This window comes from Carassius gibelio, chromosome B22 (genome assembly GCF_023724105.1).
Source record: "Carassius gibelio isolate Cgi1373 ecotype wild population from Czech Republic chromosome B22, carGib1.2-hapl.c, whole genome shotgun sequence".
Classification (NCBI taxonomy): domain Eukaryota; kingdom Metazoa; phylum Chordata; class Actinopteri; order Cypriniformes; family Cyprinidae; genus Carassius; species Carassius gibelio.
The window spans coordinates 38431248-38455434 of record NC_068417.1 but is presented as its reverse complement, the minus strand read 5'-3'; the positions used below and the strand labels follow the sequence as shown (position 1 = coordinate 38455434).

The window sequence follows — 24187 nt, the reverse complement described above, 5'->3', positions numbered from 1 at the left end:
GAACAAGACTTAGACTAAGAACTAGAACTGGGAACTGGCTCTGTGATGTAGCTATCGCTAACACAGTGATACATTAAACAATACTCGGCCCTGAACAGTGGTTAGGGCCTCATATTTAAAGTGTGTGTGATTGGTTGCAAGTGAGTGTGTGGTCAGTTGGATGAAACATGGGAAATGTTGTCCAAAGTGATGTTTGAAAGTCTGTGTGATATGAGTGTCTATATAACAGGAAAATATAATTGACCTCTGGTGGCAAGGGAGCAGAAATCCATGAACAGGATAGTTACAAAGTTCAGCTTGTGCGCAGTCATATTACATGTGCACTAATGCTCACTCTGAATTAGTGCACTATTGCTATTTTTTTATTTAAATTTTTTACAAATAACATGACACAATGCCTTGCGAATGTATTATTACCCCTCCTTTTTTCAAGTTTTATATTGCTGCCTTATGTTAAACTGCTTTAAATGACTTTTCAACCCACACATCAATCTACACCCCATACACCATAGTGACAAAGTTAAAATAGAATTGTCACAACAATTTGTGAATTTATAAAAAATAAAAAATACTTATTTAAGTACATTACATAAGTATTTGTACCCTAAACTTAGTGGCTGGGCCACTCAAGGACATTCAAGTTTGTCTTTAAGCCATTCTTTTGTGTACTTAGAATCATTGTCCTGTTGGAAGATGAACCTTCTGCCTAGTCCGAGGTTGTGAATGCCATGAACTAGGTTTTCAGTAAGGCTATCTCTGAATTTTGGTGTGATGAGCTTTCCTTCTACTGATGAGTCCCACTTTAATGCTGGGACGGTACTGTGGAAGGGATTAGCAATGCCTGGATTCCTCCAAACATGATGCTTGCGATTGAGGTTAATCAGACCAGAGAATCTTGTTCCTGGAAGTCTGAGGGTCCAATAGGGCATTTTTTTTTTTTTTTTTTTTTTTAGCAACATACTGAATGCAAGAGAAGTAGACTCTGCTGTATAATACAGTATGCAAGTGGTGTGATAGCATTATTTTTCATTGGATTTGATTTTGAATTAGACTAAATTGGATTACATGATTTGATATAAAATGTTTGAATGAAATAAAAAAGAGTGGGTAGCTGGCATAATAATGGGGGCAAAATAAATATTTTTAAGAGGTAAATTTTATTACCAAAATAAATTAATGTGCAAAATTGTTAAATGACCATGTTTTCAACAGGTATTCAACAGTAAGTAGTGAAATAGGTTGTAAAATTTGCATTATGTATTAATTATGGCCAATTAGAACATATAGGACCACAGAAAAAATGCTAGTCAATCATATCATGACAACCCGGGCTGGCTGTGTCACAAACACATATTCCTAAACATTTCTTGTTACTTTAAATTATTTATATGAAGAATAATACATTTTAAAAAAACAATTACAATATTTCAAGTAAAACTGTGACATGGTTTGATGACATGAGCATAAGGTAACCTAACCTTAAACTGATAGTCTAATGCCAAATCTGTCAACACTGTGGACTTTGATAGCACAAAAAACAACAAAAAGGAAAAAAAATGCATTGAAATACTGCCATGTAAATAAAACTGGCCTACTCAATAGAATAGTCGCAACTCACAGGACAGTGGAGACCATCACAGGACCATGGTCTTGAGTGACCTTCTGAATAACAAAAAAAAATTATGATGGCCTCTTCCAATAAATTTGTCACGTTGAGCTGGTTAGTGTGGTTGTAGCCAGCATTTAGTGGGGAAAATGGATTTTAATGCAAAATAGGCTTCAACATTTCTTAAATAAAATAAACTTCTAAAATTGAATTGTGAACATACTGTATAATAGAGTGTTGCTTTCTTAATGATGGCCAATGGAGTTAAAAGTGTTAAAAGTTAAGTTGCAATAAAAAAAAATTGCAATTATTTATTATATGATAAAAATGGCAGCAACATTTATAGAACCATTATATTAAATCTAACTTAAAAGTTTATGTTCTTGTCTTTTGTAAATGTACTTCTTTGCATTATAAACCTGTCAGTTCATAGAAATTATCATTCGTCACTTAAAAGTTTATGTTCTTGTCTTTTGTAAATGTACTTCTTTGCATTATAAACCTGTCAGTTCATAGAAATTATCATTTGTCATTTACAAAGCCACAATGTGTTCAGTAAACCATTGTTTAATACAAAGAAAAATTAGAAATTTTATGTCATGTTTTTCCCCTGCTGTATATATCATTCTCAGAAATGTATGTGCATTAAATAACTTAACTTTACTTTTCCTTCAACCTTTTTAACTTAATTTAGCACATTCAAAACTGACATTGGACATTGTTCTGGAGGATGACATAACAGACCAGGGTAACCTAACCTAATTGATATTGATGTTCAGATAAGTTGACCAACCAAAGGCCTTGTTAATAATTCTTTAAAAAATTAATACCTGGTCAGCAAGAAACCACTATAAAAGTTTGGTTTTTCTGAGGTATTCTTCACAAACCATCAGCCATGAGAGCGGTTGTGCTTGCCCTGACTGTAGCCCTCGTGGGTAAGTTAAAATCTGAAATTTTCAGATTTCTATTTTCCTAAAATATTTCTCTTTATGTATATTTAGGATCTCTTTAAAAACTAAGCTAGAAAAACTATTTTCAAAGTGTATTCTCTCATTTATTTTAGCAAGTCAACAGATCAACCTTGGTAAGTAATATTTAGCACTCACTATACTAATTCTGTTCTTTAAAAAAAAATCTAACTACCTTTCTAATCTTTTTGTATTCTATTTTCTTTTCATTTATTATGCAATTTTTATGTGAGTGTGTGTGTGTGTGTGTGTGTAAAGACCTCTAACACTAGCTTGCTCTATTCTTTTATTTTTTTATTCTATCTGTTTTCTTTTTATTCATTATATTATTTAAAATACCATGCTACGTGTACTGTGTTAACCTAACTGAGACTTGTTATAGCACTTATATATCATTGCTCTTTTTGTTGTTTTTGATTGCTTTCACTGTCCTCATCTGTAAGTCGCTTTGGATAAAAGCGTCTTCTAAATGAGTAAATGTAAATGTAATATTTCTTGGAAATTGTGGGTCTTTTTAAACTGGTAATTTTACAACTATTGCATTCTTGCTTAAGCCCCTGAAAAATACTCTACCTTTTTTAGTCCCTGAGTTTGCCCCTGATAAGACCTATGTGTACAAGTATGAGGCTCTACTCTTGGGCGGTCTTCCTCAAGAAGGTTTGGCCAGAGCAGGTATAAAGATCAACAGCAAAGTTCACCTCAGTGCCATCAATGAGAACACTTTCCTGATGAAGGTAATGATTATTAAAACCGTAGATTTCAGATCACACTGACTGAAAACAAAATACCATAATTGCATGTTAAAAACAACAATGCGCTAATTTAAATGGAAAATGTCCCTTACAGCTCATGGAACCTGTAATCTACGAGTACGCTGGTATTTGGCCAAAGGATCCATTTTTTCCTGCCACTAAGCTCACCTCAGCATTGGCTGCTCAGCTTCAGATTCCCATCAAGTTTGAGTATGCTAATGGTGTGGTTGGAAAGGTATTTGCCCCTGCAGGAGTCTCCCCTACTGTATTGAACTTACACAGAGGTATCCTCAACATCCTTCAGCTCAACCTCAAGAAGACCCAGAACATCTATGAGCTGCAAGAGGTGAGAAAGTAATCCTAAATACATTTATAAAGGCATTAAGATAGCCTTTTTGAGTTCTGCAGTCTTATTTTTTGACTCATCCTTCAAGGCTGGAGCTCAGGGAGTGTGCAGGACCCACTATGTCATCAGTGAGGATCCAAAGGCCAACCATATTACCGTAACAAAGTCTAAGGATCTGAGCCATTGCCAGGAGAGAATCATGAAGGACGTTGGCTTGGCATACACTGAGAGGTGCCATGAATGCACAGAGGTATGCACAAGACTGGAAAGACTTGAACTATTTCCTCAACAATATAATTTTTAAAATGATCATTTCATCCCATACCTTTCTCTCAACAGAGAATCAAGAGTCTGATTGAAACTGCAACTTATAATTACATCATGAAACCAGCGTCCGCTGGTGTACTAATCGCTGAAGCAACAGTTGAGGAAGTGCATCAGTTTTCACCCTTCAATGAGATCCATGGTGCTGCCCAGATGGAAGCAAAGTATGACTGATCCTTTGTGAGAAATATGAACTAACAATATACCCTACACATATTATTACTTTTTTTTTTTCACATTTTTCAGACAAACCTTGGCTTTTGTTGAGATTGAGAAGACCCCTGTCGCTCCAATCAAAGCTGATTACTTGGCCCGTGGATCCCTGCAATATGAGTTTGCAACTGAGATTCTTCAGACCCCCATTCATCTAATGAAGATCAGTGATGCTCCAGCCCAGGTATTACTTTAACTATCTCAGAGTCAAAGCCTTTGATCCACACTGAAGAAATCAACTGAGACTAGCTCTTACTTTCTTCTAGATTATCGAGATCCTTAAGCACCTTGTTGCAAACAATGTGGACATGGTCCATGAAGACGCTCCACTCAAGTTTGTTCAGCTCATCCAGCTCCTGCGTGTTTCCACCCTGGAGAACATTGAGGCTATCTGGGCTCAGTTTAAGAATGAACCAGTTCACAGGTACATATTTGTCAGCTGTAAGTTTAAGGTCTATTTTTATTATGTATAAATTTTAAACATTGACTCTGTTAGGCGCTGGCTCTTGGATGCTCTTCCTTCGGTTGGCACACCAGTCATTGTAAAATTCATCAAGGAGAAGTTCTTGGCTGGTGAACTTACCCTTCCAGAGTTCATTCAGGCTCTTGTGGTTGCTCTGCAAATGGTCACTGCTGATCTGGAAACAATGCAATTGACAGCTGTATGTTCAAATAACTATACTTTTAAAATGCTCTGGTTCAAATATTGCCTAAACTAATTAATCCATATCTTGTCTAACAGAGTTTGGCTATGCATGAGAAAATCTCCACAATCCCAGCTCTCCGTGAAGTTGTAATGCTTGGATATGGTTCCATGATTGCCAGGCACTGTGTTGCAGTTCCCACTTGTTCTTCTGAGCTCCTCAAGGTAAACAGTTCATGCCTTAAATATCTGATAGGGTTTTGCCATTTGCTGTTTTCTTATTGTACTGTATGTGTATCACATTCCTCAGCCCATCCATGATATTGCTGCAGAGGCAACTTCTAAGAATGACATTCCTGAAATCACATTGGCTCTTAAAGTTCTGGGCAATGCTGGTCACCCTGCTAGTCTTAAACCCATCATGAAGCTCCTGCCAGGACTGAGAACTGCAGCTACATCTCTGCCCCTTAGAGTCCAGGTTGATGCTATCTTGGCCCTGAGGAACATTGCCAAGAAAGAACCCAAACTGGCAAGTGTCAGTCGTTGTAGGAATGAATTATTGTAAAATGGCCCATTTTCTCCCAATAATAAACTGACCTTGTTTCTTGCCACAGGTTCAGCCAGTTGCCCTGCAGCTTGTGTTGGATAGAGCTCTCCACCCAGAAGTGCGCATGGTTGCTTGTATTGTGTTGTTTGAGGCCAAGCCATCAGTGGCTCTTGTCTCCAGTCTTGCTGGTGCTTTGAAGACTGAAACCAACATGCATGTTGTGAGCTTTGCTTACTCCCACATCAAGTCCTTGACCAGAATCACTGCTCCTGATATGGCAGCTGTGTAAGAAAGACACACAGTTTTTTTCATATTTTTTATATATCATGTCAAATAAGCATTTTAATAATGGTTGTCTATTTCAGTTCTGGTGCAGCTAATGTTGCCATCAAGCTCATGAGCCGCAAGCTAGACAGACTTAGCTACCGTTTCAGCAGAGCCCTTCAGCTGGACTTCTATCATAGTAAGTTTTGCAAAATTCTCAAGAAAGCTAACAAATGATGTGTTGGGTGTTTATTAAAATGTATACTGTAAAAGACTGCATCAATGATATTCTTACCTATGTCTGTTCAGCTTCACTTATGGTTGGAGCTGCTGGCAGTGCCTACATGATCAATGATGCTGCAACCATCCTGCCCAGAGCTGTTGTAGCTAAAGCACGTGCTTATCTGGCTGGAGCTGCTGCTGATGTTCTTGAGGTGGGAAAACCTTCTTTTAAATTTGATTCATGATTTAAAAATGTGTTCTGCCTTCACTCAATTCATGCTCTCAAACAGATTGGTGTGAGAACTGAAGGAATCCAGGAGGCTCTTCTGAAATCTCCTGCAGCTGATGAAAGTGTTGACCGTATCACAAAGATTAAGCGCACCCTGAGAGCAGTATGTTTTCATGTCCTATGCACTATGTTTAATCTTATACTTATAAATAATATAAAAATCATGACATTGGCAAAATATGTATGACTTATGTTTTACCCCTTAAGCTCACAAACTGGAAGGACTTACCAAACAATCAGCCATTGGCTTCAGCCTACATCAAATTACTTGGACAAGAAGTGGCTTTTATCAAGATTGACAAGACCATCATTGAAGAAGCTATACCGGTATTGTGTTGTAGTTTATCTCTTCTCTTTCATTACTATTTCGTTTTGAGATCTTTCTCACAAATAATTCAGATTATTAGAATTAAGATTCTCATTAACACTATCCCCAGATTGTGAGTGGAACCAAACCACGTGAACTGTTGAAGGCGGCTCTTAAAGCTTTGCAGGAAGGAATTGCCTTGCAGTATGCCAAACCTCTGCTTGCAGCTGAAGTGCGTCGTATCTTGCCAACAGCAGTTGGTTTGCCCATGGAGCTCAGTTTGTACACTGCTGCTGTTGCTGCTGCCAGTGTCAATGGTATGTTTTTCTTATAATTTTAAATCCTTTCTTCTTATATGTTAGGGTCGCCACTTTTGATGTTGTTCCGTTCATCCTTTTAGTTAAGGCCACCATTACACCTCCTCTCCCTGAGGAGACTGATACTATGACTCTTGAGCAGCTGAAGAAGACTGATATTCAACTCCAAGCTGAAGCTAGACCAAGGTAAATTTTTTGCAGCTGTGATTTGAGATTTCATGTATACTACAACAGATTTACAAACAAGCTTAATACTTATTCGTATTTCAGTATTGCTCTCCAGACCTTTGCTGTGATGGGAGTGAACACTGCCTTGATCCAAGCTGCTGTTATGGCGAGAGGAAAAATCCGTACAATTGCTCCTGGAAAAATAGCTGCAAGAGCAGACATTCTCAAGGGCTACTACAAGGTGGAGGCTCTGCCTGTTGAGGTTCCTGAACATATCGCTGATCTGAGGTAACGAAATCTTAGTGATGCCAGTGAAGAAAAAGTTTTTTGTAGTGACTGCTTTTTTATGAAAGTGTCTTTTACTTTTATAACAGCTTTGAGACACTCGCTGTGGTAAGAAACATTGAAGATCCTAGTGCTGAAAGGATTGTGCCCTTTGCACCCGAGTTGTCCCAGCAAAAATCCCCAAATTCTTATGCTGGTGATTCGGTAAGCTTTAAATATACATTTAGGGGAAGAAAATTGCTTTAAGCTCCCAAGTGTAAAATCTTCTTGATATTTTGTTTTTTCTTTCCAGTCATCTGAGAATTCAGATGAGGTTCCTATGAGAGCTCCTGCTCCATTTGACAAGACTCTCTGTCTTGCTGTCCCATACATTGAAATCAAGGGATGCGTTGAGGTGCACTCTCACAATGTTGCTTTCATCAGAAATACTCCTCTGTTCTACATTATTGGACACCACACAGCCCGTGCTACAGTGGCAAGAGGTATACTTACAGAATTTATTACATTCATGAAACTCAATAATTTTCAAATAAAATGATAATTAAGACTCTGTTGTTTTGGCTATAGCGGAAGGTCCTGCTGTTGAAAGACTGGAGCTTGAAGTCCAAGTTGGTCCTAGAGCTGCCGAGAGGCTCCTTAAGCAAATCAGTCTCATTGATGAGGAGACTGCAGAAGGAAAGGCTTTCCTGTTGAAACTGAAGGACATCCTGGACACTGAAGATAAAAACAGGAACTCTTCTGAAAGCAGCAGCAGCAGCCGCAGCAGCAGCAGTAGGAGTAGCAGCAGCAGCAGCAGCAGAAGCAGCAGCAGTTCAAGCTCCTCAGGGTCCAGGTCTCGTGTGACCAAGGTGAGGACAAGGAATGTAATGTGTTGCTTAAATCACCAATATATGTCTCATAAATCTGTATATTCATTTCTCTGAATATTTGTTTATTTTCAGACTGCCACTATCATGGAGCCTTTCAGGAAATTCCACAAGGATCGGGTAACTACTAATAATAATTTTGTCAACAATATAGTTTCTTAGATCAGACACTCATCACGTTTATTACCTTATTTTTCTTGCAGTACTTGGCACCCCATGGTGCATCAAAGAAAGTTAGCAGTGGAAGTTCCGGATCTAGCTTTGAGCGTATCCAGAAACAGGTGAATCAATGAATTTCATTAGTTTGATCATAATAACAGAAAATTCTAGTTAAAATACGATATTTATATGGTGTATGCTTACAGGCTAAGTTCCTCGGAAATTCAGGTTCACCTGTTTTTGCTGTCATTGCCCGTGCTGTGAGAGTTGACCACAAACTGCTGGGCTACCAACTTGCTGCTTATTTTGACAAACCAACTGCAAGAGTGCAAATTGTTGTTTCTTCCATCGCTGAAAATGACAATCTGAAGATCTGTGTTGATGGTGCTGTGCTGAGCAAGCACAAAGTGACTGTAAGACTGGATGTGTTTAAATGATAATCCTTAAAAAATTTTAGAGAATAAATTCTTCTCAGGTTTAAGCATAACTCTGTTTTTCAGGCCAAGCTTGCTTGGGGTCCAGAGTGCCAGCAGTATGAAGTCACTGCTAAAGCAGAGGCTGGTGTACTGGGTGAATTCCCTGCTGCGCGTTTAGAGCTGGAATGGGAGAGGCTACCAATTACTGTCACCAGCTATGCTAAAAAGTAAGGTTCATCAGCACAGGACAACAAATGTATGAAGTGATGTAGAAAATGACACTGACTTAATAATTATTATCGGTGTATCCTACCCCAATTAGAATGTCCAAACACATCCCTATGGCGGCTTTCCAGACAGGATTCAGACTTGAAAGAGTAACGAACAGTGAGAAAGAGATTGAACTTACTGCAGCCTTGCCAACTCAGAGGTCCTTGAATGTCATTGCCAGGATTCCAGAGGTGAAATAGTTTCCCTTTAAATTATTATATCTCATAATGATATACACAGAAAACACAACTAAAATTTTTTTTTTCCTGCTGTTCTAGATGACACTGTCAAGAATGGGTATTCCTCTCCCCTTCACTATTCCCATCAATCCAGATGGATCTCTTTCCAATCATATTGATGAGGGCATTCTCTCCTGGATCCAGAAAAATATCAATGAAGATTAATAACATTTCACATTTTTCAGAAGAAAATGTTGAGCTCTGATAATGTATATTTGATTGTTCCTTGACAGTTTAATTGAAAGCATTACTGCTGTTGTCATGTACAGTATTTAATGTAATGCAGTCTAATGCTAATAAATACCTTGCAAGTGAAACTGTGTGATCTCCTTTCATTTTAAAGCAACACTACAATAATAAGTAACAGCTATAACCAGTGTTGGGGGGATTGCGATTACTTTTTAATATTTTTTTTCTGAAGTTGCACATTATTATATAAATTTACACTTTAACATTTGAGTTACTTTTTTTCAGAAGTAGTTACTTTCCGTTTAAATAATTTGCATTTAAACATTTTAAAGTACTGAATTAAATTGAACATAGTCATGTCAAATCCTACACTCATGTGTGCACTGGATAGACACTTTCCAGAAATGAGAAGGTAGGAGCTGTACATATATGTTATGTAAGTATTCTAATTTTTTACCGTCGAAGAACACAGGAGTTCAATAAAAATAGTATTATTGTATCAAACATAAAATTCCAGTAAGAAAATGTGATAATGATCTAATTAGAAAAATTATAATTTTGGAATTTTTATTCTTTAAAAAAAGTTTGTCTTTGTCACAGGTCATTGTTGTAGCCAAACATGTACAAAGGAGTAAATGTAGAGATAATTTAATAAACATCAACACATTTAGACTATTCCAAATAACATTAATCCTGGGGCCTGTACCATGAAGCTGGATTAGGTGGCTAGCCAGCTATGTTTCAGCTTAGTTTCCGCCAACCCTGTGTTTTAGGTACTATGAAAGGTGTTCGTTGCCATGGTATCTTACGCTGCACGGCTAACCTGCTCCGGGGCAGGTTATGTTCTGGATTCAAGATCTCAAACTGAAGGTGAACTAATCAGATGTGAGAGAAGTGACACATGTCTGACACAAAGTCACTCCAGTTTATCTTGCTCCAAATTAAAGGTCACTTATGCTTAAAAAAAAAAAAATAGAAGTCTGGCTTTTATGATAATAACAGAGTCATTTTATGATTTATATAATTATTGTGATTCATATCATTATTTATCTCTTACACACAAGTAATTTTAGTTTAACAGTTATTATAAATTATTTTAAATAAATATTAATGTATACAAATCATGTAATATAAATAAGCTGTAGTATCAAAAGATTGAACTATTTTAAAAATTACAAATCTGAACTTACATGTTCAAGTCTCTATCACTATATATTTTCAAATGTATAAACTAAGTTAACAAGTTCCACTTGTGACTACACTTATGGAGCAAGATCATTTATTTTATTAGACCTCCTTCATTTTTCATATGACATTTAAATTTGTCATATTTTTCAATCTCTCAACCTTTAGCAAAACCTTTAACCTTCAGTTTTGAATCTCGCTGGGTCTCTCATGAGAAGTAAATCAAACTTGCTTTGTATTGCAAGGCTCGTGATTGGCTGTTCGCCAGTGATGTCACACATTAATGTGTACGCACTCCACAAACACAGGATCAAAGCCCGAATTGACAAAGTAAGCTGATGAACAGCATCATGGTACCAACAAAGTCCGATTGGAGAGGTTTGGTTTTGTCAACATAAAACTAATCCTGTAACTCTGAATTTGTTCAGCTACCATCATGGTACAGGCCCCAGGATGAATAACAGATAGAAACTGAGGGTTTATAAAAACATGGAAACAAAGGAGCAAATGAGATGATTAATCAACACAGGTGAACTAATCAGGGGAACTAAGTGAAACCTGGGGCATGTTCAAGTTCAAATCGGTGCGCAACGTTTTGCTACGGTTTCCGGATTGAACGTCATCTTTCCTGGAAACGGCGTGCACCGGTGTGCAATGGGGTTTGAGATGCGTTTTCTCTTGTTTGGTGGGTGTGTCAGAACTGCAGTCCAATCAGCAGCAACATGTATATAAAGCATGCGTGAACTCGCACAATGGCTTCAAGGAAAATAATGTAGAAATGTGTTCATTGCAGCTTGGTATATGCAACAACTGAGTATATTAGAAGACATGTTTGTCGTAAGTTTTATTGTAAAAATATAGGATATCAACATAATTATGTAGTTGTTTATATTTTTTAGCTTCATTGCAAGTGTATGACATTTGGTATAGAAATAAACAATGGTAATTAAGTGCTTTTCCTAAAAATGAGAAAGAAAATACAGGGTATTAAAACCGTATTAACTACAAATAAAGTCAGTATGTGAGGCTAAATAGATGGCTCCGAAAATTCTTCACAAAGAAACCAAAGAATGGCCTTCTCAGCTGCCATAGTTGCAACTCTTGCGTCATCAGAACAGTGTGTTCAACGCATCACAGTTTCGGTTTAAAAAACGTTGTGCAATGTTTTGTCGGGGCTGAACGCAGCCCAGGTCAAAGGAAGAACAGAAGCACAGAACATAAATGCAAGTTTTATACTGGGATTAATGAAGAACTGGTTTTAAAAATCATTTTATAAGAGCATTTTAAATCCGTTTCTCTTATAAGTTTGTATTGCATATTAAGGGTGTCGCGTTATACCCGTATTGACGATAACCATGATATTCAAAGCAACAATTATCTATATCTATATGAAAAATCAAGGACACGAGGGCAGAATCATGACAGAACCCCTCCCTTAAGGAGCGGCTTCCAGACGAGGAAGACGAGGGGTCTGGGCAGTTCTGGGTGGCGTAGAGTGGGAAGTAATCATGGGAAAAACATGGGTTGTCCGGGTTTGTACTGTGACAGGGGGTACAGAAGGCAACTGTGAAGTGGAAAATGGTCTGGGGTTCAGAGTAACAGACCCAGAATCAAAGCTTACATCCGAATCCACACTCATCTCGGATTCTGCAGCAAGCTGGCTCGGGATCAGCGCTCACTGCAGCTGGCTCGGGATCTGGAGACAAGACAGGTCTGACAGGGACTTTTAGGATCTTGACTAGGCGTGACAAATATTCTGACAGGGTCTTGGCAGCAATGACAACAGGCATCTCTTGACAAGCCGAAACAGACTGCAACACCGCTTCAGCAGCACAGTCAGCCGCGGCTCTCTCCTCAGCACTCACGACTGCAGACTCAGACAAGGTTCTCTCTGTTGCTGGTTCAGAAACCTCCTTTACTAAGGTAATCTCAGGAACAACACTTTCCACCACAGTTTTCGGAACAGCGTCCTTTGCAGCAACCTCTGGAGCCGCGCTTAAAGCAGAATGCTCAGAAACAGCACTCTCAGTGACAGCAGTGGGTTGGAGAGGCATCACGGACTCAGGGGGAGACAGGGATGGAGGACCGAAAGAACCCTTCTTCCTCCTCTTTCTCCTTGGCCGCGGTGCAGAGACAATAGCCGGATCTGTGACTGGTTGGGGAAGTTCAGCAAGAGCCATGACTGGTAGTGGAAGGACAGTCTCAGGCAGGGTTGACTCCGATGCTGAGGACTCCAAGGCACACTCCCATGAGAACAGTCTCCCTCGTTTCTTGCAGAGACTGATTGGTGTGGAAGGTGTCTCGGGATTCGGGGATGGAAGAGCCTGATCCTCCAGTGTTGCAACAGCCAGGACACGGCCCTCCGAGATCACTGGCAGCTTGGCAGAAGGTGGGGATCTCGAGGGGGAATCATGCGGCTCCTCCCGGGAAAAACTCTCCCATAGTCGGGCATAGTTCCTCAGGATCCACTCACCCTGGGACGAGAATGGAAGGGTGACCCTCCTCTTGTCAGTGGGGGATGACAACCAGCATTGCTTATTGGACTCCAGTTGTCGCTGAAGTTCGGAGGGCATCCTGTCTGCGGAGTTCTTTCTTTGGCGGTTCATTCTGTCATGTGGGGGTGCGGGGATGAACAATCCACAGAGAAACAATCCACAGGTTTGGCTAACGTGGTCTTGCTTGTGGTTGGGCTTTCACTTTCTCAGTATCAACATGCCTTGTGCAAAAAACATTTTTTCTTTTTTCCTCTGCCTTATTTTTGTTTTTGTCTTACATCTGTGATGGATATTGAATATTCTACTTCTCAACTGAGGGCCTTTAACTGCCGCATCCGCGTCTTGATTCGGTGACGTATGAATACTGTCATAGACTAGGGATTCTCCATCGCCCAAGATACACACATCGTTCGCGACGCACACTCTTGAGTTCCTATTGTTCAAAGCCTGACTCTCCTCCTTGCATCTGGACAAACAATAGACTATCATCCATGCCAAGACAACTGCCTGCCGGTCCCTCCATACAGCGTTTTCTGATCTATCTTACTGATAGCGATCAGCAACATACACCTAATTTGAATCCCTCGCATCATCACTTTGCCCTTTTGAACTGTCGATCAATTTGGGACAAAGCCCCTTATCTCAATGAAATGATCACTGACAATAACCTTGACATTTTTCTTCTCACTGAAACTTGGCAAGTTCCTGAAGATTATTTTTACAGTTAAATCTACTTACGCCAGATGGATATAATTATCTGTCCAGACCGCGACACCATGGTAAACGGGGTGGTTTCGCTATCATCCATCGTGATAACTTCCGAATCAAGCAACTTGACTTTCACGACACCAATACATTTGAGTACATGGTTTTGAAGGCTGACTCTCTCATAATTATTTTGCTCTATCGACCTCCTAAGGTCCAGTTACTTTCTATTTTTGAATGCTTTAATCTAATTCAGCATGTTCATTTTCCTACTCATACCCGTGGTCATACCCTTGATTTGATTTGTACATCAATGGCCAATATCTCTTCTATCACCTCTACTGACACTGGTATTTCTGATCATAAATTTCTTGATTTAAGCTTCAGCCTGCCTATGCATAAGAATTGTTCTACAACTGTCATATCTTACCGCAACCTCAAAGCTGTTGATACTGCATTATTTTGTTCCTCCGTTTCCTCTTCTAATCTCTCTGATGTCTTTGATATCTCCTCACCCTCACTGTTACTATCCAACTATAACTCCATAATCTTGGATATCTTAGATAAGCATGCTCCTGTCAAGACCAGAAGTGTCCCTTCCACACATCCGTCTCCTTGGTACACTCCTGAGCTCCATATCTTAAAGGCCACTGGTAGACGGCTTGAGCATTACTACAGGAAAACTGGCCTGACTGTTCACCATTTGGCATTCACTAAACATATCAAGAATTATAAATCGGCCCTGAATTCGCCTCGTTCCAGTTTTGTATCTGCTACAATTAATAAATCAAGCAACAGGCCAAAAGCATTATTCAACACAATAAATAAACTTACCAAACCTCCATCTCATGTTGCTCTAGCTTCTGATGAACTTTGCACTTCATTCTTGGCTCACATGCTAGAAAAGACAGATGTCGTAAACCAGTGCCGCTTTAATGATGCCACTAACATTAGTTATCTGCCGAATCAACCTGGTCAATCCCTGCCTCTTTTTTCTCTGTCTACTCCTTCTTTTGTCTCTGAGTTAATCTTGAAATCCAACCCTTCATCTTGTTATCTTGACCCTGCTCCTACTACTCTACTGAAACGTTGCCATTCAGTTATTTCTGCACCTATCTCTCACTTCATCAACGCATCTCTTACCTCTGCTTCATTTCCTCTGTCACTCAAAACTGCAGCTGTTACCCCTGTCTTTAAGAAACCCAACCTTGATCCCTCAGTTTTATCTAATTATTGTCCTATTTCAAATCTCCCCTTCATAGCTAAATTACTGGAAAGTACTGTTGCCTCCCAACTTCAGTCTTTTCTAGTTGAAAATAATCTCTTTGATCCTTTTCAATCTGGTTCCATTTCCTGGATATAAAAAGGGCGCCTTGAAACCATGACAATATCCTTTTCGTCTTCAGGGACTGTTTTGTCTGATTTAAACGTCTGCTTACAGCGAAAATGAAACGCACATCTAAGGCAAGTCCTAAAAGTTTTGTGAAATGTGCTGACCCGTGCCCAAGATATTTGTCGCCGGGTGACACTCACGAGATGTGTGTGTACTGTTTGGCTGAAGGGCACGCACAGGATGCTCTTGAGGGAGCGTCCTGTGCAAATTGTGAGCGTTTTCCTATGAGAACGCTCCGCTCTCGTCGGGTTCTCTTCTCGAGGGAAGAGAGTTAAGCGTCTGGTCCTCGCGGATCGGGTCCCGCTCGTGCCGAGGCAGAGCGGCGACGCGCTTCATGGGGCTCCCAGATGGAGCTCGCTGACGGTCTCGAGAGGGGCGTTAACCTCTCGGACGCGTCATCGGCTGACGAGAGTGAGCTGCAGGTGGATGACGGAGACTTTTCTCCTACTAATACTGCAGCGAGTGCTCTTCAGGCCGGGCAAGAGATGGCTGAGGAGGATGATTTAGATCCTCAACCTCGTCAGCCATCCTGCCCCGTGTACGCAGAGTTGGTGGAAGTTATGGAGCACGCCACTGACAAACTTCAGTTGCCATGGCGGCGCGCTCAGGGAGAGATTGTTCGCGGTCGTTTGGATGATCGGTTTCTCCCTGAACATAGACCACCAGCTCAGCAGAGCCTTCCATTCCTTCCTGATCTCCATTCAGAGATCGAGAGGGCATGGAAGAAACCGTACTCTGCCCGTATTCATCGACATCAGCGGGGTAACTTCGCTGATGTGGAGGGGATCGGTGAGTACGGTTATGTGTCGATGCCGCCCGGTGACGAGACGTTTGCGAACTATCTCGTTTCTGGGCGGGTGTCAACACTAAAAGCTCCGACTCTGCCATCCAAGCCCCTTAAAACCACGGCTCGCTTGAATGGCAGAGCGTACACGGCAGCAGGTCAGGCTGGTGCTGCCCTTCATACCATGGCAGTGCTCCAAGCCTACCAAGCTGACCTGCTGCAGGATCTCGACCAGGGGGCAGGGCTGTCCCCTGAGGCGGTCGCTGAGTTGCGCCGGACCACAGATTTGTCCCTCCGGGCCACTAAACAGACTGCTGCCGCGATCGGCCGATCGATGGCGGCAATGGTGGCCACAGAGAGGCATCTGTGGCTCGACTTGGCTGATATCGGGGAGAAAGGAAAATCCCTTCTCCTTGATTCACCAGTTTCGCCTGCTAAACTTTTTGGCACCTCCGTTGAGGCGGTGTTTGGAAAGTTTAGGGAGGCGAAGGCGCGCTCAGCTGCATTTAAGACCTGTATACCGCTGAAATCCGGGCCCCAGCCCAGGCAGGCGGGAGGACCTGGTCCGTCTTGGTCTGAGGACCGTAGGCAGGACCAGAGGTCTAGTGTCGCCTCTCGTGCCCCCCCCTCCATGGAGGAGTAGGAAACAGAAGAGGCGAGCCTCCCGCAAAAAGAGGGACTTAAGGGAGGTCATTCAGCACAAGCGCTGCAACGCTCAGCGGAAGTAGGGTTTGATCTCCCTGGAGGGCCTTTTCTACCAGCCCTCTCCCTCTTCTTGACTCCCCAGGCGTTTACGTTACACCAGCCCTGGGGATGGGCCTTATGATGAGAACTATGTTCTGATGGGCCATCGTAGCAACTGGTTGATGTGAGCGCCTCTTTTAGGCATGTAAAAGTGGTGGACCCCAGATTCATTGAGAACTCTCTGGCGAGTCTTCACTCCGCACGCCGCAGGTGAACTTTTTGGTTTGTTAAATTCTGTGTGTATAACTAACACTGATTGTATTTCTCTACAGAACTTGTTCCCTGTATAGACCTAGGGGGTCATTCTTAGAGGAGCAATTAAAGTATGGACTTTAGGGCCCTGAAGCCTCCCCCAGTTGGTGGCTAGAACGAATTAGGAAGAAGCTCAAAGAAGATTTGGCTTCTGTGCTGAGTATGTGATGGCCTTCCTGTCATAACATTTTATATGCGTGGTGGGCCAACGCTCATTTCTGTTTAACCTTAGGGCTATTAGCCACCCAGGGGTAGAGTAGTTGGTCTTCCTATAAAAAAAACTTTTTTGCTTTAGGTTTAGACTGACGCTGGCGCTTCAGATAGATTTTCAGATAGATGTCCTGCCTATCGGTTTGTGACATTGGTATCCTGAGTACTCGCTCCCCTGAGTTCTGTAGGGTTTCAGTAGGTTGAGTGTTTCACAGCCTCTCAATCAAGTAGGCTGTGGCTCCTCCAAGCCCTCAGGTAGATCTATGCTTGTAGGACGGCCCTCACCCGGGCCGCCTCTGTAGCTGGCCTAGGCTATGCTAGGGATGTTGGAGGTGTGTTGCTAAGTATAGCTGCCGCATTTATTATGTGTTAGGCTTCCTCCCCTAGATTCAGCCTCCTCCCTTAAATGGGAGTTGTTGGCCAAGGCCCGCCCCTTTCTCTGCATTCAGGGGTGATAGAGTAATGCAGGGTGGTAGCCGAGGTAGGATCAGTCTGGCAGGGTTAGGCCATCTTTCGCTCTGCGAAACGACAGTTTGTCAGACCCTGCCGAACAGAGATGTTTGGGCCTCTAGAGCTGGCTCCACTCAGCCCGTTGAGCTAATCGCTTGACCGTTGGGTTGAAGTGGGTTGGCTTGCAATTTAGCCCCCCCGCTCCCCTAGGCTGGGCGCAGGATAAATCCCTGTAACCCTTGGAGCCACTTGCAGGTCCGTTCCCTGTCTAACATTGCAGGGGCGTATGGTTGTTACTCCCCCGCTAACCCAGGGTAGTTTTGAGTAGTTCATTCTCACCTCTGTATTTATCTACCTCACACCACGATGGCTCCGGTTGAGCAGGGAGTTCTAAACTACATTTCATTCCGGTTTTTGAACTCTGCTCCCTTTGAAGTCAGAGCATTGCCATGGGCTGACACCTATGCATTTAATAGGTAGGCCCCTAATGGGGCCTCCACTAGGCAGAATGGCGTATGTTGTACTCCCCTGCTATAAGGGTATTGCTCTTTGCTGAGTACACTGCCTCTGGCAATGTAATTAGGTACCAGGATGCTGTAGCAACAGCTTTCTGCCAAGAAGACTGCACGGTTGGGTAGTAGGCCCAAGTAGGCCTCCTTGACCGAATAGCCCCCAATAGGGTTCCTAGGCCGGCTCACCTTCGGTGTTTGGCCCTGGTAGTTCGGGCAGAAGGCTCACTGCCGATTAGTAGGCCTTAACAGGCCTCCTCGGAGGTGGGTCACAACATTGTGGAACATACACTAGGACAAAACTATAGGAAAAGTTTTTAATAGTATGGTTCCAGCAGTGTTCGTTAAAGTAGCAGAATAGATTCGCTATCAGCTAGTAGGCTCGACCAGGCCTCCCTGTTAGGCGAGTCCCCAGCAGCAGTTACATCCAGCTGATTAGACGGTTTCAGGTAGTAGGCCTCTTCAGGCCTCCCTGAAGGTGGGCTCCCACTTTTTGTGGTGGTCATGTAGTAGGCTTTACTAGGCCTCCCTGAGGGTTTAATCCCACATACTGTGGTTACCAGGTGGCAGGCCCCACAGGCCTCCCTGAAGTTGCATTTCCGCTTCTTTGAACTGTCAGGTAGTAGGCCTCATAAGGCCTCCCTGAAGGCAAAGCCCCAAAGACAGTCAACTGGACTGCCAGTCTGGCTCAGTATCAGCTATGGGTTTCAGGTAGTAGGCCTCTCCAGGCCTCCCTGAAAGTAAGCTTTCCTGCACTGTGTTTATTAGGTAGTAGGCCTCACTAGGCCTCCCTGAAGTTGAGCTCCCACATACTGTGGTTGTCAGGTAGTAGGCCTCACCAGGCCTCCCTGGAGTTGAGTTCCAAATGACTTCAGTTTCCACTTAAGGTAGTTATCTGGTAACAGGTAGTAGGCCTCTCTAGGCCTCTCTGTAGGTGAACTCCCACATATTGTGGTTATCAGATAGTAGGCTTCACCAGGCCTCTCTTAAGGTGAGCTCCCACATACTGTGGTTGTCAGGTAGTAGGCCTCACCAGGCCTCCCTGGAGTTGAGTTCCAAATTTCTTTCAGTTTCCACTTAAGGTGGTTATCTGGTAACAGGTAGTAGGCCTCTCTAGGCCTCTCTGTAGGTGAACTCCCACATATTGTGGTTATCAGATAGTAGGCTTCGCCAGGCCTCTCTGAAGGTGAGCTCCCACATACTGTGGTTGTCAGGTAGTAGGCCTCACCAGGCCTCCCTGGAGTTGAGTTCCAAATTACTTTCAGTTTCCACTTAAGGTGGTTATCTGGTAACAGGTAGTAGGCCTCTCCAGGCCTCTCTGTAGGTGAGCTCCCACGTACTGTGGTTGTCAGGTAGTAGGTCTCTCCAGGTCTCCCTGGGAGTAGTTTCACGGTGATGCTGGGTTTTGTAAGCTAGTGGCCACTTACTTTCAGTTTAGCAGTCCTTATCAGGCAGCTACCGGAGGTGAGCTTGCGCCCTGGCTCGGCTCAAGTTTTTATTCTCTGCTACGGGTTCCCTCCTGGAACCTCTTTATCCTGCTACAGCCTGGTTGCCTACCAGGTAGATCTTATGCTCCCCTCACTGAGGGTCAGTGTGAGTATGTGGTCTCCTGAGTCTGGTCAGTCGGTCGTAGGCCTCTCATGAGGACTCCCAGTTAGATCAGTCCTTAGGCCCTCACAGGCCTCCTCAGTGTTTTTGAAACACAAACACTGGGTAGATCGCTGGCAAGGGTTGTAAAGCACTATGCTGAGTCATACTCTCCAGGATATCCCGTCTCTGAGATCCGGGCCAAGTGGTTCACTGCCTGCTCCGCAGTTCCTCAGGCTGGATGCCTTCCTAAAGGCAAGTGTCCAGAGGCTCTGTCTTCGGACAGACAGGAAGTGGCCAGCCTGTAGTGTCTTATGTAGTGACACCAGGTCAGGCCTGCCTGGTGGCATTTCAGGTGGTACATTCCCCTGAATAGTGACTGGCTGGGGTTCCCTCGGGTTCCCTAGCCACATTCCCTAGAAGGGACCCCTTCTGAGAAGTTGAAGTTGTGGTCCTAGGCCCTGGAGCAGGCCCAGGTAGACCTTTCACTAAACTATGTTTATGGAGGTTTTCTGTGGTATCATAAAGCTTGGGCTATGACCGCAGGGAGTGCTGTCACTGACAGCCCTGTGTGACCTGAGGGTGAGTGGTTCTAGCGTTCATTGAATTGCTGGTTCTGACAGTTGTCACTGCCATTGGGCATGCACTCCCTTTAGCATGGCGGCGTGGGTATTTCGTTCCCCATAGCGTCGATGACGTATTGTCGAAGTTCCCTTCGAAAGGGAACGTCTCAGGTTACAAATGTAACATTGGTTCCCTGAGAACAGGGAACGAGACAATACGTCTCCCAGCCATGCCTCAGGGTCTGCCTGCCAAACAGTCCCTTCAGACGAAAGGATATTGTCATGGTTTCAAGGCGCCCTTTTTATATCCAGGTTGCACGCTCATCATTCAAGCTGATGATTCACGGCTGTCGCCGGTCAGCATGATTGCTGTGAGTTGATATTTGATTTCAGACACCTGTCACACCTGAGGCGTTCCCCATAGCGTCGATGACGTATTGTCTCGTTCCCTGTTCTCAGGGAACCAAGGTTACATTTGTAACCTGAGACGTTTTCGCCCATTGAATAGTACTGAAACTGCACTGGTTACGGTACTGAATGATCTGCTTCTCTCTGGTGATTCTGGTTCTCTGTCTATGCTTTTGCTGCTCGACCTCAGCTCCGCCTTCGATACCGTCTCCCATCAACTACTCATTTTGCGCCTTTCGGATGTGGGTATTTCTGGTGCTGCTCTTTCCTGGCAGACTGTTCTACATTTCACTTCAGAATTTTCGCTCACCCACTGTCCCCCTGAAGCAAGGTGTCCCTCAGGGATCCGTTCTTGGGCCATTATTATTTATAATCTATATAATACCCGATTCTCCGCCGTCATGGTTTTAATTATCATTCAATTATATACTACCTGTACATCAACTTTATCTTTCACAACTGACAAAATCTCTGCTTGTGTACATGAAATAAAAGATTGGCTTCATTCAAATTTTCTAAAACTTAACATGGACAAAACTGAGATTATTTTCACTGGATCTTCATTACTCACTAATAAAATTCCTACCAACTTCACCTGTGAGATCGCTGGCTCTCTTATCAAACCATCTAGTACTGTTAAAAATTTTGGTGTCATTTTGGATTCCTCTCTATCTTTCCACTCTCACATTAATTCCATCACTAAATTGGCATTCTTTCACCTACGCCGTATCACTCAGCTCTGTCCCTTTATCAGTATCTCAGATGCTGAAACTGTCATCCATGCATTTATCACCTCACATCTTGATTACTGCAATGCACTTTTCATTGGCCTACCAGCTAGCTCAATTTCTAAATTACAATATATTCGAAACTCTGCTGCCAGACTACTCACCCACACCAAGCTTTCTGCACATGTTTCCCCAATTCTGCATGATCTTCACTGGCTTCCTGTGGCTTACCGTATTAAATTCAAAATTCTCCTTCTCACTTTTAAGTCTCTGCACGGCCTTGCTCCCCCTACCTCTGTAACCTGCTTCTCCCCTTCACCCCTACTCGCTCTTTACGATCCGTTGATTCCAACCTTCTCGTTGTCCCTCGGCATCGCCTTGCTTCAATGGGTGGCATATCATTCAGTGTTGTTGCGCCCAAAATGTTGAACTCTCTCCCCCAATCACTCCGTTTTGTTAACACTATCTCTGAATTCAAATCCATGCTCAAAACACACCTATTTTCTGAGTTCTTAGTTTTTTTTTCTCTGCTGGCTGCTGCCCCTTCTACCCAATTTCTCACTTACTGTACTTGCACTCTCAATTGCCTACTGTTGTTCTGATTGCTCTTTTTGTCAATTGCCTTTATTGTTGTTTGTTTATTGTAAAGTGTCCTGGAGCTCCGGAAAAGCGCTATATAAATAAAACGTATTATTATTATTATTATTATTATTATTATTAAGTATTTCAATGTGAGGCACATGATTATGCCAGGTAATTCCCAGAATACGCTGGAGGCAGCTTATGTGGAAGTGCTCTAAGGACTTGATGTGATGGCAGTAGATTACCCATGCTTCACAGCTATAAAGGAGGGTGGTGACAAAGACCGCTTGGTATACGGCAACCTTTGTGGAAGGATGAAGGTTCTTATTATGAAAGACTCATCAAAGTCTACATCAAAGTCTCCCATAGGCAGCTGATGCCTGTTTGATTCGATGCTGTTATCCTCATAGAGAAAGCTCCCCAGATATTTGAAAGATGACAGTGAAGGCATGAGATGTGGGTGGGACATTGGTACTCCATTGGCAGACCACTTCTGTCTCGGTTGGTTTGACAGTCAGCCCCATCCTGCTGTATGCCCTCACCACCACAGCACGGCCAGTTTGAAGATCCTTCGGAGTATGGGCCACAAAAGCACAATCATCAGCATACTGTAGCTGCAGGACCTGCTCTCTACTTATTTTTATTGTTGCATGTAGCCTCTTAATGTTAAAGAGGTTGCCATCTAATCTGAAGTCCACTGCCATACCACTGCTGTTTTCCAACTCATTTTGGAGAAGCTTGGTGACACACAAGAGGAAGATGTTAGAGAGAACTGGCGTTAGCACACACCCTTGCCTCACCCCTGTATGTACATTGAAAGGCTCAGACTCTTGTGCGCCTATGGTCACCCAAGCAGTCATCGCATCATGGATTGGCGGAGGATGTTAACAAACTTATCTGGACATCCAAACTTGAGGAGGATATCCCATAAGAGCTCTCTTTGCACAGTGTCAAATGCTTTCGAGAGATTGACAAAGGCCATAAACATGTTCTGATGTTGCTCCCAGCACTTTTTCTGAAGCTGCCGGGCTGTGGAGATCATGTTGATCGTGCTCCTGTTCTTTCTAAACCCACACTGTGATTCTGGCAGCACTGACTCAGTGATGTTGTTAATAAGTCTCTGATGCAGCACTTTGGCCATGACCTTACCACCAACAGAAAGGAGTAATATGCCCCTACTATTACCGCATACACCTTTGTCATCCTTATTCTTATAGATGACTACAATTATTTAATCTCTCCATTGCTTTGAGATGCTCTCATCAGTCCAGGCCTTGGTGATGTACTGGTAGAGTACATATATACCCTCGCTCCTTCAGTAGCTCAGCAGGGATGTTATCAGCGCCAGGGGAGCTGTTGTTCTTAAGGGAACGGACAGATGATAGAACCTCCTGGAAGGTTGGTGTTAGACTAGGATCATGGATGGGAGGAAGTTCAGACAGTTCATCCAGGATAGTGGGGTCAGCATCAGAGTCCTGATTAAGCAGGGTGTCAAAATGCTCAGCCCACCTCAATAGGATACTATTCTGGTCATTCAGAAGTGTTTGACCATCAGATGTTTTCAGCAAAGTGATACAGCAATTTGTTGGACTGTTGATGGTTTTGACAGCATTATAAAAATTATGCATGTCACCACAGTCTTGGTGGTCCTTTCTCTTATAGCCGATGTATGAATGCTGAATCGTAGAACAGAGAGCTAATATAGTTCCACTGTTGTTCCATTGTATTTTCTGAGTTCAGACAAATTTCAGACTCCCTAAGCTTCTCAGCTAGGAGACGTTGAAACACACTTCTTGCTTCCACGATTCCAAAGCGTTTACAATTTAGCCTCTTTTTTTTGGAATTCTGCTGTCGCAAAGGGGAACTCACTTCCATATTGAGCTTCGCCACAATCATACGATGGTCAGTCCAGCACTCTGCACTTCTCATTGCACGAGTGATGACGACATCCTTGAAGTCATTACTCCTCACCACGATGAAATCAATCATGTGCCAATGTTTAGAGCAAGGGTGCATCCACGAGGTTTTATATTTTGCCTTCTGCTGGAATGGTTGGTTATGGTAAGGTTATGCAGCAATGGCGATGTTGTAGTGGCTCAGCTCAGCAGCGATCAGGAATGTTCTCCTGTGTGGTCTGTCAGAGATGCTATGCGAGTCCAGGAGAGTCCTTACATTCCATGTTGCCAATTTTATATTGTATTG

At 42.8% G+C, this 24187-nt stretch overlaps 1 protein-coding gene across 1 annotated transcript; it reads left to right on the top strand.

Annotated features, from left to right (window-relative positions):
• Positions 1-2396: 2396 nt before the first annotated feature.
• Positions 2397-9518, top strand: LOC127987412 (vitellogenin). Its single transcript, XM_052589730.1, has 28 exons — positions 2397-2541; positions 2670-2690; positions 3157-3308; positions 3421-3672; positions 3761-3922; positions 4012-4160; positions 4243-4393; positions 4476-4633; positions 4706-4871; positions 4952-5077; positions 5163-5381; positions 5467-5684; positions 5765-5862; positions 5973-6097; positions 6176-6277; positions 6382-6501; positions 6612-6798; positions 6882-6984; positions 7069-7254; positions 7341-7455; positions 7544-7733; positions 7819-8099; positions 8193-8237; positions 8321-8398; positions 8483-8689; positions 8777-8919; positions 9015-9153; positions 9241-9518. The coding sequence occupies exons 1-28, from the start codon at positions 2502-2504 to the stop codon at positions 9364-9366; spliced, it is 4059 nt and encodes a 1352-aa protein (XP_052445690.1). The 5' UTR covers positions 2397-2501; the 3' UTR covers positions 9367-9518.
• The last annotated feature ends 14669 nt before the right edge of the window (positions 9519-24187 follow it).

What these genes read in the sequence shown, in the direction of transcription:
- LOC127987412 (XM_052589730.1), top strand. Translation starts at nt 2,502, where the DNA reads ATGAGAGCGGTTGTGCTTGCCCTGACTGTAGCCCTCGTGG. An exon ending in AGAACACTTTCCTGATGAAG is followed by an intron (nt 3,309 to 3,420) that starts GTAATGATTATT and finishes TGTCCCTTACAG; the next exon opens with CTCATGGAACCTGTAATCTA. An exon ending in CCAAGAAAGAACCCAAACTG is followed by an intron (nt 5,382 to 5,466) that starts GCAAGTGTCAGT and finishes TTCTTGCCACAG; the next exon opens with GTTCAGCCAGTTGCCCTGCA.